Here is a 15587-nt window from a genome sequence, read left to right on the forward strand (position 1 = left end):
TGTCGGGCGGGGGGGGCAGTGTTTGAGGGGGAGGATTCACTGTGTCGGGCGGGGGGGGGGTTAGGGTTTGAGGGGGAGGATTCACTGTGTCGGGCGGGGGGGGCAGTGTTTGAGGGGGAGGATTCACTGTGTCGGGCGGGGGGGCAGTGTTTGAGGGGGAGGATTCACTGTGTCGGGCGGGGGGGGCAGTGTTTGAGGGGGAGGATTCACTGTGTCGGGCGAAGGGGGGCAGTGTTTGAGGGGGAGGATTCACTGTGTCGGGCGGGGGGGGCAGTGTTTGAGGGGGAGGATTCACTGTGTCGGGGGGGGGGGCAGTGTTTGAGGGGGAGGATTCACTGTGTCGGGCGGGGGGGGGCAGTGTTTGAGGGGGAGGATTCACTGTGCCGGGCGGGGGGGGGGGGGAGTGTTTGAGGGGGAGGATTCACTGTGTCGGGCGGGGGGGGGGGGAGGGTTTGAGGGGGAGGATTCACTGTGTCGGGCGGGGGGGGGGGGGGGGGGAGTGTTTGAGGGGGAGGATTCACTGTGTCGGGGGGGGAGTGTTTGAGGGGGAGGGCTCACTGGGTCGAGCGGGGGGGGCAGTGTTTGAGGGGGAGGATTCACTGTGTCGGGCGGGGGGGGGGGGGCAGTGTTTGAGGGGGAGGATTCACTGTGTCGCGGGGGGGGGGCAGTGTTTGAGGGGGAGGATTCACTGTGTCGCGGGGGGGGGCAGTGTTTGAGGGGGAGGAATCATTGTGTCGGGCGGGGGGAGGCAGTGTTTGAGGGGGAGGATTCACTGTGTCGGGGGGGGCGGGGGGGGGGGGGGGGGAGTGTTTGAGGGGGAGGATTCACGGTGTCGGGCGGGGGGGGGGGGTGGTTGAGGGGGAGGATTCACTGTGTCGGGGGGGGCAGTGTTTGAGGGGGAGGATTCACTGTGGCGGGCGGGGGGGGGGCAGTGTTTGAGGGGGAGGATTCACTGTGGCGGGCGGGGGGGGGGGGGAGTGTTTGAGGGGGAGGATTCACTGTGGCGGGCGGTGGGGGCAGTGTTTGAGGGGGAGGATTCACTGTGGCGGGCGTGGGGGGGCAGTGTTTGAGGGGGAGGTTTGACTGTGTCGGGCGGGGGGGGTTAGTATTTGAGGGGGAGGACTCACTGTTTATTGAGCGGGGGGGAGGGGGTTAGTGTTTGAGGAGGACTCACTGTTTATTGAGCGGGGGGGGTGGGGTTAGTGTTTGAGGGGGAGGCCTCACTGTTTATTGAGCGGGGGGGAGGGGGTTAGTGTTTGAGGAGGAGGACTCACTGTTTATTGAGCGGGGGGGTGGGGTTAGTGTTTGAGGGGGAGGCCTCACTGTTTATTGAGCGGGGGGGGGGGGGGGGGTTAGTGTTTGAGGAGGAGGACTCACTGTTTATTGAGCGGGGGGGGTGGGGTTAGTGTTTGAGGGGGAGGCCTCACTGTTTATTGAGCGGGGGGGGAGGGGGTTAGTGTTTGAGGAGGAGGACTCACTGTTTATTGAGCGGGGGGGGAGGGGGTTAGTGTTTGAGGGGGGCATGCACTCATGTGGCCGACATGATTCGTTAAGAAGCTGTTTCTGAAGAAATTATGAAAGCATCTGTTAGTCTGAATGAGCGAAATGTATAACAAGTTCACCTGACCTATAACCTTCATGTTGAATTTGGCTGGGATAAACACAAGAGCCTTTTTGCTGCGGATGTGAATCATCAGACACGTTAATCAAAATAAGGTTTATTCTGAGAATGTGGTTAACATATAAATGAACTCAAGAACTTTTTTAAATCAATGTATCTATGTATAACACTTAATGAATTCCCCCTTAACTGTTCCAATTCAATAACAAAATCCCATAAACCAAAATCCCTTTCCAAGGGCGTGGCCTACCACTCTGCATTCTGCCTTGACCAAGACTGGTTCTGTCTCTGAGATTTTGATCCAGTTTTAACCAGCAATTTCAAACTCCTTCCGGAAAACAACTCTTATCTTTAAAATTTCCAAAGCAGTTTGCCGTACCCACTGTGCTTTTCACTGGAACAGCTTTTAAAATGAAAACAGGGAGAAACACTTCCTTCTGCTTCTGCAGTCCAGAGCAACCAAACTAAAACTGAAACCAAATTAAAACCCGTCTCACCTGACAGCCACAGCTCAGCTCCTCCCACAAAATGACATCACTGAAGCTATGCTACAAGTCATATTATGAGTCAAAACCTTTCTTAAAGGGACACTCACATGACATTCTATCCTCATCTTGTACATCAACTTACGCCATCTCCTTTTACATGTCTTCGATTAGTTAGAAGGTTAAAGGTGCTGTACAACTGTAAAGTGTTGTTGAGAGAATGTTTTTACTGATTCCTGTCCCACATGTACATTCCTAGCAATAACTCAGAGATATTTTAAACAAAGTGTTGATACAGCACTTCCACCTCACATATCTATTACAAAGGGCTGGATTTACAGCACAGCAACAGCCCATTTGACCCAACCAGTCCATGCTGGTGGTTTATACTCCATTCAAGACTCCTCCCATGGGGGGGGCGGCACAGTTTCGCAGTGGTTAGCACTGCTGCCTATGGCGCTGAGGACCCGGGTTCGATCTGTCCTGGGTCACTGTCCAGGAGCTGGTTTAGCACAGGGCTAAATCGCTGGCTTTGAAAGCAGACCAAGGTAGGCCAGCAGCACGGTTCAATTCCCGTACCAGCCTCCCCGAACAGGCACCGGAATTTGGCGACTAGGGGCTTTTCACAGTAACTTCATTTGAAGCCTACTTGTGACAATAAGCGATTTTCATTTCATTTCATTTTTCACCGGCCTTGTGGAGTTTGCCCATTCTCCCCGTGTCTGCGTGGGTCTCACCCCCACAACCCAAAGATGTGCAGGGCAGGTGGATTGGCCACGCTAAATTGCCCCTTAATTGGAAAAAAAACAATTGGGTACTCTAAATTTAAAAAATAAAGACTGCTGCCAGATTTCCCCCCCTCAGTCTGTCGTTGGAACCCTCTACTCCTTTTTCCCTAAAATGCATGATTAGCTTCTGTCAAACACTCCGCGTGGTCTGGTCCCCACATTCATACCACTCTTTGGGTAATGAAACCATGTTTTCTGATTTCCCTCTTGGCAACTATCTTATATTAATGGCTTGTAGATGCTCTTCCCCACAGAAACCTCCAGGAACAGCCCAACGTTGCACTCACATTGTGACAATTGCTGGTAAATCAGTTTCACTTTCTTCAGAAGCTCTTCTGCCACCATTGATAAGGTGGGCAATTCTGATGACATCTCCATCACCCAGTCTGCTGATGAAATTAGTAGACAGATTAATTATATTTAGAAAATGAACGATATTAAGCAAACATCTTGAGGTAGGAGCAGAAGAACTCGATCCACCACCATTCGATATGACCCTGGCTGACCTCGGGCATCAACTTTATTTTCCTACCGCTTCCTATATCGTGTGATTGGCTGAGACACCAGACATCTGTCCATCTCAGTCTGAAACGTATCAACAATGGAGCATCCACAGCCCTCTGGAGAGAATCCCAAAGATACACAATCCATTGAAAAATGTTCTCCTCTCAGTCCTCCTCATTCGGAGACTATTCCCATGTTCTCGATTCCTAAGCCAATAAAAACCTCTCTGTTACCCTGTCAAGCCCATTCAGAATCCCACATGTTTCAATAAGGACAGGTTGGAAACTGTCTTTAACTTTCATTCCCACTTTTCAGTAAGTTTGGACAAGTTGCTGTGAGCTGCTCCCTGGTCGCAGGGGGCACACACCTGAAGGCAAACTTTCAGAACGCCAACTAAGCAGCAGTAATGTTTTTTAAAATATATTTTTTATTAGGTTTTTCCCATTTTTAAAATGTATTGCGTTATCAAGAGTAACAAAATGAATGAGCTCAGGGAAAGCCCAACAAGAGTAAATCAGCTAAGGTGGAGCCTCTGAATTTAAGATAGCAGTCTCATACTTTACCACATTGGGTTTAGAAGGGATTACAGATGTCAGGAATTCCATGTAGTTGTGTTCTTACGAGCAGCAAGGGGCAGGATATTGTAAAGGCATTTTTCATTAGAATCAGTAATTCTGCCTTCTGGCAGACACAGAATCAGGATAACAGGATTAGACTCCAAAGTTACATCAAAAATCCTCTCCAGCTCGCTGACCACATCAGGCCAGTAGGATTTAATCTTGGCACAGGCCCATAGACACTGTCTGCAGTCAACCTCGACCACCAGATACTTTAGGCACATCAGGGACATAGCAGTATCACCCCCGTGCTGAAGACGAGGTGTAATGTGAAGACAGTGCAATGTCCTGAACTGAGTCTCCTTTATTTTATTGCAACTCCAAACTTTACCAGCATAATGCCACAACACAGTGGTTAGCACTGTTGCTTCACAGCACCAAGGTCCGAGGTTCGATTGCCGGCTTGGGTCACTGTCTGCGGAATCTGCACGTTCTCCCAGTGTCTGCGTGGGTTTCCTCCGGGTGCTACGGTTTCTTTCCACAAGTCCCGAAAGACGGCTGTTACGTGAATTGGACATTCTGAATTCTCCCTCAGTGTGCCTGAACAGGTGCCGGAGTGTGGCGACTAGAGGCTTTTCACAGTAACTTCACTGCAGTGTTAACGTAAGCCTACTTGCGACAATAATAAAAATTATTATGCGATAAGACCATAAGACATAGGAGTAGAATTAGGTTACTCCGCCCATTGAGTCTGCTCCGCCATTCGATCATGGCTGATATTTTTCTCATTCCCATTCTCCTGCCTTCTCCCCACAACCCCTGATCCCCTTATAATCACCTGAGGAAGGAGCTGCGCTCCGAAAGCTCGTGTTTGAAACAAAGTAGACTTTAACCTGGTGTTGTAAGACTTCTTACTGTGCTCACCCCAGTCTAAAGCCGGCATCTCCACAAAATAAATCACGTCCACAGGTTCTCCTTTGTCTAACTTCCTTGTTACTTCTTCAAAGAACTCCAACAGGTTTGTCAGACATGAACTCCCCTTGACAAAGCCATGCTGACTCAGTCCTATTTTATCATGCACTTCCAAGTACATGAGGCCAGTATCATGCTACCCAATGTCCCCTCATCGATGTTGATTGCTAAATCCTTTGGTGGGGAATAGAGAGAAGTAGACCTTGGTAAATAGACAACAGGTTTAGATAAAGGATCTGGGTCGGCGCAGGCTGGGAGGGCCGAAGGGCCTGTTCCTGTGCTGTAATTTTCTTTGTTTGTTCTTTCCCACGGCTGCTTGGCACTCAATGTGCTAATGCAGGGTCTGGAATTTAAAACATCAGATAACTGATTCATGAATTGTTTAGGCTCCACAGAATACAGCATTCTTTCCATCAGGGAAAATGAAGAGTCAAGTTGCAAAGTTGTCTTATTAAGGTTAAAGTCTATAAAGCTGTAAATACTTTTAAAAAAAGGGTGTCTTGGGATGTCAAGCTGCTGACATAACTGCTCAGGGGTGACAAGGAAGCATCTCTGCATTAGTCTCCCAGCCTCCAAATGTCTCTATCTCTCCAAATATCGAATCCATGGTCGGTTTGACTGGGTGGAAAGTCTGGATTGCCCTGGATAGGAGAGAGAATGGACGTCAGTTTAGATCTTCCTTCTAGTTGATGGACCAATAAGAGTATTAATAATCGGATTATCACACTTAGCGGATCCTAGGATTATCACACTTAGCTGATCCTAGGATTATCACACTTAGCGGATCCTAGGATTATCACACTTAGCGGATCCTAGGGGAGCCCATGTAAATGGGAAATTAGTGAGAGGAGGTGGTTTACCCCTCAACACCCCCACCGGTATGGCCTCGGATTTAGATTGAAATAAAAATCACTTATTGTCATGAGTAGGCTTCAATGAAGTTGCTGTGAAAAGCCCCTAGTCGCCACATTCCGGCGCCTGTTCGGGGAGGCCGGTACAGGAATTGAACCCACGCAGCTGGCCTTGTTCTGCATTGCAAGCCAGCTAATTAGCCCACTGTGCTAAACCAGCCCCTCTTATAACCAGAAAATCTTATAATCAGAGGAGGCACTAAAGCTATCCATTACCCCAATAATGACAGGATCTGAAATGCCCGTGTTCGACACAAACAGCAGCACGTTATCCATGTAAAGTGTGATCTTCTGCTGTTTCTACCTACACGCTAATTCCAATATCAAGGATCTGTTCTAATGGCCTCCACCAAAGGTTCAATGGCCAACAGGTGGGATAGAGGACAGCCTTTCCCGCCTAGGCCCTCTTTGAAGCACATGTGTTGACCTTAAACCATCAGCGAGCACAGCTGTCACAGGTCGGTGATATAATAGTTGCATCCACTGAATATGATGCTACCGAACACACAATCTGGCAACGTATGCACCAGATAATTCCATTCAACTGGTCAAAGACTTTTTCTGCATCTCGGGAAACCACCAGCCCTTCCAGTGTCCGTTTCTGAAAAGCCTGAATCACGTTAAGCAGGCTTCTAACATTGTTACCGGAATATCTTCCCGGAATATCTTCCCCGATAAACCCAGTCTGGTTCTCCCAGCGAACGTCAGGAAGACATCCTCCAATCTTCTTGCCATAACCGTAGACAATAATTTCAAGTCAACATTCAGGAGAGAAATAGACCTTCAAGAGGTGCATTCTCCTGGATCCTTCCGCGTTCAAAATCAGAGAAATATTAGCCTCTCGGAATGTTGTCAGCAATACCCCTGCCTCAAAGGTGATATAGACCCACCAATAATCCCATAAAAACCCTTGAACTCTCTACACAACACACATCCAAAGCCAACCAGTCCAGGCACCTGACCGACTGGTGCTCCTTAATGGCCGTAGCTGCCTACTCTTCAGGGAGAGGAACATTAAGAACCATGAGTTGGCTCGCCAAGACATGCGGAAGATTAATGGAAGAGATAAACTGCTCCATACCTGCCAGCCCCAGGCTGCTCGGAATTATATAACGCCGCATAAAATTCCTTAAAGGCCAAGTTCATCTTCTCCATCTTCAAATCCAACCCCCTCCCCGCAAAAGACACACAGTGGGAATAGCCCTAGAGTCAGCCTTTCTCTCAGTTGAACAGGCCAGACACTTGCTCTACTTGTTCCCAAATTCGGAAAACTTCTATCTCTCAACCATTGAACATTTCTCTGTCTGCTGAATGAATAAGGAATCAAAAACTACCCTTGCAGCATTAACCTCCTCCAACAATTGCCTCCTCCTACATTTGTGGCAGGCAGATTTCTGGCCGAAGCTGCCTCTCCAACATCTCATGTCCTTTGTTACCTGGGGACGCGATAATCAGCCCTGTGGCACAGTGGTGGGCAAGCTGTGGCCCAGTGCCCTGTGCAGCCCATCTCGGTTGAAGTGTAGCCCATGAGATGTTTTGTTGACTGTTGCCCACGCGCAGAGGCACACATTCCGCTGATTTAGTTTTTTCCCACCAGTCTGTCTGAAGTGACACACAGATAAAGTCAGGACAAGAGAAGTGAGGCGCTTGCTGATTGCTCACAACACTGACTGAAGAGCCGTGCACTCTCTCTATGACCAAATGCACTTCTTTTGTTTTTATCATTTGAAGTTGATATTTCCATTAATATATGAAGGGTTAAGCTATTTTCTATAACTCATCATGAAATATTTGGCGTGTATTAAATGTAGTCAATCTACCCGGCCCTGGGTCACTATCCGTGTGGAGTTTGCACATTCTCCCTGTGTCTGCGTGAGTTTCACCCCCACAACCCAAAGATGTGCAGGATAGGTGGATTGGTCACGCTCAATTACCCCTTAATTGGAAAAAATGAATTGGGAACTATAAAATAATTTTAAAAAAATGTATTCAATCTTATTAATGGGGTAATGGTTACTGAACAAGCACAATTTCAATCCCGCAGCCACTGTGATGGAGGGTCACTCCTACAGCCACTGTGATGGAGGGTCACTCCCGCAGCCACTGTAATGATGGAGGGTCACTCCCGCAGCCACTGTGATGGAGGGTCACTCCCACAGCCACTGTGATGGAGGGTCACTCCCGCAGCCACCGTGATGGAGGGTCACTCCTGCAGCCACTGTGATGGAGGGTCACTCCCGCAGCCACTGTAATGGAGGGTCACTCCCGCAGCCACTGTGATGGAGGGTCACTCCCGCAGCCACTGTGATGGAGGGTCACGCCTACAGCCACTGTGATGGAGGGTCAGTCCCGCAGCCACTGTGATGGAGGGTCACTCCTACAGCCACTGTGATGGAGGGTCACTCCCGCAGCCTCTGTGATGGAGGGTCACTCCCGCAGCCACTGTGATGGAGGGTCACTCCTACAGTCACTGAGATGATGGAGGGTCACTCCCGCAGCCAGTGTGATGAAGGGTCACTCCTACAGTCACTGAGATGATGGAGGGTCACTCCCGCAGCCAGTGTGATGAAGGGTCACTCCTACAGCCACTGTGATGATGGAGGGTCACTCCCGCAGCCACTGTGATGGAGGGTCACTCCCGCAGCCACTGATGATGATGGAGGGTCACCCCTCAGCCACTGTGATGGAAGGTCACTCCTGCAGCCACTGTGATGGAGGGTCACTCCCGCAGCCACTGTGATGGAGGGTCACTCCCGCAGCCACTGATGATGATGGAGGGTCACTCCCGCAGCCACTGTGATGGAGGGTCACTCCCGCAGCCACTGTGATGATGGAGGGTCACTCCCGCAGCCACTGTGATGGAGGGTCACTCCCGCAGCCACTGTGATGGAGGGTCACCCCGCAGCCACTGTGATGGAAGGTCACTCCTACAGCCACTGTAATGGAGGGTCACTCCCGCAGCCACTGTGATGGAGGGTCACTCCCGCAGCCACTGTGATGGAGGGTCACGCCTACAGCCACTGTGATGGAGGGTCAGTCCCGCAGCCACTGTGATGGAGGGTCACTCCTACAGCCACTGTGATGGAGGGTCACTCCCGCAGCCTCTGTGATGGAGGGTCACTCCCGCAGCCACTGTGATGGAGGGTCACTCCTACAGTCACTGAGATGATGGAGGGTCACTCCCGCAGCCAGTGTGATGAAGGGTCACTCCTACAGTCACTGAGATGATGGAGGGTCACTCCCGCAGCCAGTGTGATGAAGGGTCACTCCTACAGCCACTGTGATGATGGAGGGTCACTCCCGCAGCCACTGTGATGGAGGGTCACTCCCGCAGCCACTGATGATGATGGAGGGTCACCCCTCAGCCACTGTGATGGAAGGTCACTCCTGCAGCCACTGTGATGGAGGGTCACTCCCGCAGCCACTGTGATGGAGGGTCACTCCCGCAGCCACTGTGATGGAGGGTCACTCCTGCAGCCTCTGTGATGGAGGGTCACTCCTGCAGCCTCTGTGATGGAGGGTCACTCCCGCAGCCACTGTGATGGAGGGTCACTCCCGCAGCCACTGTGATGGAGGAGGTTCACTCCTGCAGCCTCTGTGATGGAGGGTCACTCCTGCAGCCACTGTGATGGAAGGTCACTCCCGCAGCCACTGATGATGATGGAGGGTCACTCCCGCAGCCACTGTGATGGAGGGTCACTCCCGCAGCCACTGTGATGATGGAGGGTCACTCCCGCAGCCACTGTGATGGAGGGTCACTCCCGCAGCCACTGTGATGGAGGGTCACCCCGCAGCCACTGTGATGGAAGGTCACTCCTACAGCCACTGTGATGGAGGGTCACTCCCGCAGCCACTGTGATGGAGGGTCACTCCTACAGCCACTGTGATGGAGGGTCACTCCCGCAGCCACTGTGATGGAGGGTCACTCCCGCAGCCACTGTGATGGAGGGTCACTGCTGCAGCCACTGATGATGATGGAGGGTCACTCCTGCAGCCACTGTGATGGAGGGTCACTGCTGCAGCCACTGTGATGGAGGGTCACTCCTGCAGCCACTGTGATGGAGGGTCACTCCTGCAGCCACTGTGATGGAGGGTCACTCCCGCAGCCACTGTGATGGAGGGTCACTCCCGCAGCCACTGATGATGATGGAGGGTCACTCCCGCAGCCACTGTGATGGAGGGTCACTCCCGCAGCCACTGTGATGGAGGGTCACTCCTGCAGCCACTGTGATGGAGGGTCACTCCTACAGTCACTGAGATGATGGAGGGTCACTCCCGCAGCCACTGTGATGGAGGGTCACTCCTGCAGCCACTGTGATGGAGGGTCACTCCCGCAGCCACTGTGATGGAGGGTTACTCCTGCAGCCACTGTGATGGAGGGTCACTCCTACAGTCACTGAGATGATGGAGGGTCACTCCCGCAGCCACTGTGATGGAGGGTCACTCCTGCAGCCACTGTGATGGAGGGTCACTCCTGCAGCCACTGTGATGGAGGGTCACTCCCGCAGCCACTGATGATGATGGAGGGTCACTCCCGCAGCCACTGTGATGGAGGGTCACTCATGCAGCCACTGTGACGGAGGGTCACTCCCGCAGCCACTGTGATGATGGAGGGTCACTCCTGCAGCCACTGTGATGGAGGGTCACTCCCGCAGCCACTGTGATGGAGAGTCACTCCCGCAGCCACTGTGATGATGGAGGGTCACTCCCGCAGCCACTGTGATGATGGAGGGTCACTCCTGCAGCCACTGTGATGGAGGGTCACTCCCGCAGCCACTGTGATGGAGGGTCACTACAGCAGCCACTAGCCACTGTGATGGAGGGTCACTCCCGCAGCCACTGTGATGGAGGGTCACTCCCGCAGCCACTGTAATGGAGGGTCACTCCTGCAGCCACTGTGATGGAGAGTCACTCCTGCAGCCACTGTGATGATGGAGGGTCACTCCTGCAGCTACTGTGACGGAGGGTCACTCCTACAGCCACTGTGATGATGGAGGGTCACTCCTGCAGCCACTGTGATGGAGGGTCACTCCCACAGCCACTGTGATGATGGAGGGTCACTCCCGCAGCCACTGTGATGATGAGGGTTGCTCCTGCAGCATTTGTGATGGAGGGTCACTCCCGCAGCCACTGTAATGATGGAGGGTCACTCCTGCAGCCACTGTGATGGAGGGTCACTCCCGTAGCCACTTTGATGATGGAGGGTCACTCCCGCAGACACTGTGATGGTGGGTCACTCCCGCAGCCACTGTGATGGAGAGTCACTCCTGCAGCTACTGTGATGGAGGGTCACTCCCGCAGCCACTGTGGTGATGCAGGGTCATTCCCGCAGCCACTGTGATGGAGGGTCACTCCTGCAGCTACTCTGATGGAGGGTCACTACTGCAGCCACTGTGATGATGGAGGGTCACTCCTGCAGCCTCTGTGATGGAGGGTCACTCCCGCAGCCACTGTGATGATGGAGGGTCACTCCTGCAGCCTCTGTGATGGAGGGTCACTCCCGCAGCCACTGTGATGGAGGGTCACTCCCGCAGCCACTGTGATGATGGAGTGTCACTCCCGCAGCCACTAGCCACTGTGATGGAAGGTCACTCCTGCAGCCTCTGTGATGGAGGGTCACTCCCGCAGCCACTGTGATGGAGGGTCACTCCCGCAGGGTCACTCCCGCAGCCACTGTGATGGAGGGTCACTCCTGCAGCCACTGTGATGGAGGGTCACTCCCGCAGCCACTGTGATGGAGGGTCACTCCTGCAGCCACTGTGATGGAGGGTCACTCCTGCAGCCACTGTGATGGAGGGTCACTCCCGCAGCCACTGTGATGATGGAGGGTCACTCCTGCAGCCTCTGTGATGGAGGGTCACTCCCGCAGCCACTGTGATGGAGGGTCACTCCTGCAGCCACTGTGATGGAGGGTCACTCCCGCAGCCACTGTGATGGAGGGTCACTCCTACAGCCACTGTGATGATGGAGGGTCACTCCCGCAGCCACTGTGATGATGGAGGGTCACTCCCGCAGCCACTGTGATGGAGGGTCACTCCCGTAGCCACTGTGATGGAAGGTCACTCCTGCAGCCACTGTGATGGAGGGTCACTCCCGCAGCCACTGTGATGGAGGGTCACTCCTGCAGCCACTGTGATGGAGGGTCACTCCCGCAGCCACTGTGATGGAAGGTCACTCCTGCAGCCACTGTGATGGAGGGTCACTCCCGTAGCCACTGTGATGGAAGGTCACTCCTGCAGCCACTGTGATGGAGGGTCACTCCCGCAGCCACTGTGATGGAGGGTCACTCCCGCAGCCACTGTGATGGAGGGTCACTCCCGCAGCCACTGTGATGGAGAGTCATTCCTGCAGCCACTGTGATGATGGAGGGTCACTCCTGCAGCCACTGTGACGGAGGGTCACTCCCACAGCCACTGTGATGATGGAGGGTCACTCCCGCAGCCACTGTGATGATGAGGGTTGCTCCTGCAGCATTTGTGATGGAGGGTCACTCCCGCAGCCACTGTAATGATGGAGGGTCACTCCTGCAGCCACTGTGATGGAGGGTCACTCCCGCAGCCACTGTGATGGTGGGTCACTCCCGCAGCCACTGTGATGGAGAGTCACTCCTGCAGCTACTGTGATGGAGGGTCACTCCCGCAGCCACTGTGATGGAGGGTCACTCCCGCAGCCACTGTGATGGAGGGTCACTCCCGCAGCCACTGTGATGGAGGGTCACTCCCGCAGCCACTGTGATGGAGGGTCACTCCTGCAGCCACTGTGATGATGGAGGGTCACTCCTGCAGCCTCTGTGATGGAGGGTCACTACCGCAGCCTCTGCGCTGGATGGTCACTCCCGCAGCCACTGTGATGGAGGGTCACTTCCGCAGCCACTGTGATGGAGGGTCACTCCCGCAGGGTCACTCCCGCAGCCACTGTGATGGAGGGTCACTCCTGCAGCCACTGTGATGGAGGGTCACTCCTGCAGCCACTGTGATGGAGGGTCACTCCCGCAGCCACTGTGATGGAGGGTCACTCCCGCAGCCACTGTGATGGAGGGTCACTCCTGCAGCCTCTGTGATGGAGGGTCACTCCTGCAGCCTCTGTGATGGAGGGTCACTCCCGCAGCCACTGTGATGGAGGAGGTTCACTCCTGCAGCCTCTGTGATGGAGGGTCACTCCTGCAGCCACTGTGATGGAAGGTCACTCCTGCAGCCACTGTGATGATGGAAGGTCACTCCCACAGCCACTGTGATGGAGGGTCACTCCAGCAGCCTCTGTGATGGAGGGTCACTCCCGCAGCCACTGTGATGATGGAGGGTCACTCCTACAGCCACTGTGATGATGGAGGGTCACTCCTGCAGCCACTGTGATGGAGGGTCACTCCCGCAGCCTCTGCGATGGAGGGTCACTCCTGCAGCCACTGTGATGGAGGGTCACTCCCGCAGCCTCTGCGATGGAGGGTCACTCCTGCAGCCACTGTGATGGAGGGTCACCCCGCAGCCACTGTGATGATGGAGGGTCACTCCTGCAGCCACTGTGATGGAGGGTCACTCCTGCAGCCACTGTGATGGAGGGTCATTCCTGCAGCCACTGTGATGGAGGGTCACTCCCGCAGCCTCTGCGATGGAGGGTCACCCCGCAGCCACTGTGATGATGGAGGGTCACTCCTGCAGCCACTGTGATGGAGGGTCACTCCTGCAGCCACTGTGATGGAGGGTCATTCCTGCAGCCACTGTGATGGAGGGTCACTCCCGCAGCCTCTGTGATGGAGGGTCACTCCCGCAGCCTCTGCGATGGAGGGTCACCCCGCAGCCACTGTGATGATGGAGGGTCACTCCTGCAGCCACTGTGATGATGGAGGGTCACTCCTACAGCCTCTGTGATGGAGGGTCACTCCTACAGCCACTGTGATGATGGAGGGTCACTCCTACAGCCACTGTGATGATGGAGGGTCACTCCTGCAGCCACTGTAAATTCCTGAATTACAATGCGACCTATCGAGGAGGATACCAGGTGTAGGATCAGCCTCCGCATAAAGATGTAATCGATCCGAGTATGACACTGATGAGGTGCTGAAAAAAAATGAAAGTCTCTGCTGCCCCTGGGTGCTGCAAGCATCAGCACATTGATGGGCTGAGCGGCCTCATTCTGTTTCTCTATCCCATCTCCTCACATGGTGAGGCCAATACCCCAGCATGTAGCTCAGGAGGGTTCCTAGTAACTAGCAGTTTATCTATCGCGGGTTCATGTGGCAACTAAAGTCACCGGCACAAAAGTTAGCGAAATCCAACTCTGCAAAATGGCCTAAATAATCTTAGTAACGAAGTGTGGACAGTAATTTGGACGACTGTACACATTCATTGTTGAAACGATGGGCGCGATTCCCCAGTCCCAGTTTTCCGGCAGACGGATTCGCCAGTCATTTTTCCGGGAGCGGGATTCTCCAGTCCCAGTTTTCCGATGGCGGGATGCTGCCACTGGGAAAAATGAATCCTGCGCACTGGCCATTGCAGCCAATATTGCCACACGCTGAGCCTCTAATGACCACGTACCAACTACCTTGACTTAGAACAAGCCTCAGGATAGCAAATGGTGTCCCCTTGTTCAAGAAGGGGAGTAGAGATAACCCCAGTAACTATAGACCATTGAGCCTTACTTCTGTTGTGGGAAAAGTCTTGAAAAGGTTTATAAGAGATAGGATGTATAATCATCTGGAAAGGAATAATTTGATGAGAGATAGTCAACACGGTTTTGTGAAGGATAGGCCGTGCCTCACAAACCTCATTGAGTTCTTCGAGAAGGTGACTAAACAGGTGGATGAGGGTAAAGCAGTTGATGTGGTGTATATGGATTTCAGTAAAGCGTTTGATAAGGTTCGCCACGGTAGGCTATTGCAGAAAATACAGAGGCATGGGATTCAGGGTGATTTAGCAGTTTGGATCAGAAATTGGCGAGCTGGAAGAAGACAAAGGGTGGTGGTTGATGGGAAATGTTCTGACTGGTGTCCAGTTACTAGTGGTGTACCACAAGGATCTGTTTTGGGGCCACTGCTGTTTGTCATTTTTATAAATGACCTGGAGGAGGGCGTAGAAGGATGGGTGAGTACATTTACAGATGACACTAAAGTCGGTGGAGTTGTGGACAGTGCAGAAGGATGTTACACGTTACAGAGGGACACAGATAAGCTGCAGAGCTGGGCTGAGAGGTGGCAAATGGAGTTTAATGCAGAAAAGTGTGAGGTGATTCATTTTGGAAGGAATAACAGGAAGACAGAGTACTGGGCTAATGGTAAGATTCTTGGTAGTGTGGATGAGCAGAGAGATCTCGGTGTCCATGTACATAGATCCCTGAAAGTTGTCACCCAGGTTGAGAGGGTTGTTAAGAAGGCGTACGGTGTGTTAGCTTTTATTGGTAGAGGAATTGAGTTTCGGAGCCAAGAGGACATGTTGCAGTTGTACAAAACTCTGGTGCGGCCGCATTTGGAGTATTGCGTGCAGTTCTGGTCGCCGCATTATAGGAAAGATGTGGAAGCATTGGAAAGGGTACAGAGGAGATTTACAAGGATGTTGCCTGGTCTGGAGGGAAGATCTTACGAGGAAAGGCTGAGGGACTTGAGGCTGTTTTCGTTAGAGAGAAGGTTAAGAGGTGACTTAATTGAGGCATACAAGATGATCAGAGGATTAGATAGGGTGGACAGTGAGAGCCTTTTTCCTTGGATGGTGATGTCCAGCACGAGGGGACATAGCTTTAAATTGAGGGGAGATAGA

At 53.0% G+C, this 15587-nt stretch overlaps 1 protein-coding gene across 3 annotated transcripts in view; it reads right to left on the bottom strand.

Annotated features, from left to right (window-relative positions):
* The window catches only part of zswim7 (zinc finger, SWIM-type containing 7), a 51628-nt gene that overhangs the window by 31191 nt on the left and 4850 nt on the right, over positions 1-15587 (bottom strand). Inside the window, exons 1-2 of one of the 3 annotated variants that reach the window (XM_038814798.1) lie at positions 3962-4406; positions 3182-3280 (exon numbers count right to left, since the gene is read on the bottom strand). In XM_038814798.1, the coding sequence (XP_038670726.1) occupies positions 3182-3272 (91 nt within the window). In that variant the 5' untranslated portion in view covers positions 3273-3280; positions 3962-4406. Of the gene's footprint in view, positions 1-3181; positions 3284-3961; positions 4407-15587 lie in introns of those variants that run through there. The other 2 variants (XM_038814796.1, XM_038814797.1) reach the window with 2 other exon arrangements.

Source organism: Scyliorhinus canicula, chromosome 12, assembly GCF_902713615.1.
Source record: "Scyliorhinus canicula chromosome 12, sScyCan1.1, whole genome shotgun sequence".
NCBI lineage: Eukaryota > Metazoa > Chordata > Chondrichthyes > Carcharhiniformes > Scyliorhinidae > Scyliorhinus > Scyliorhinus canicula.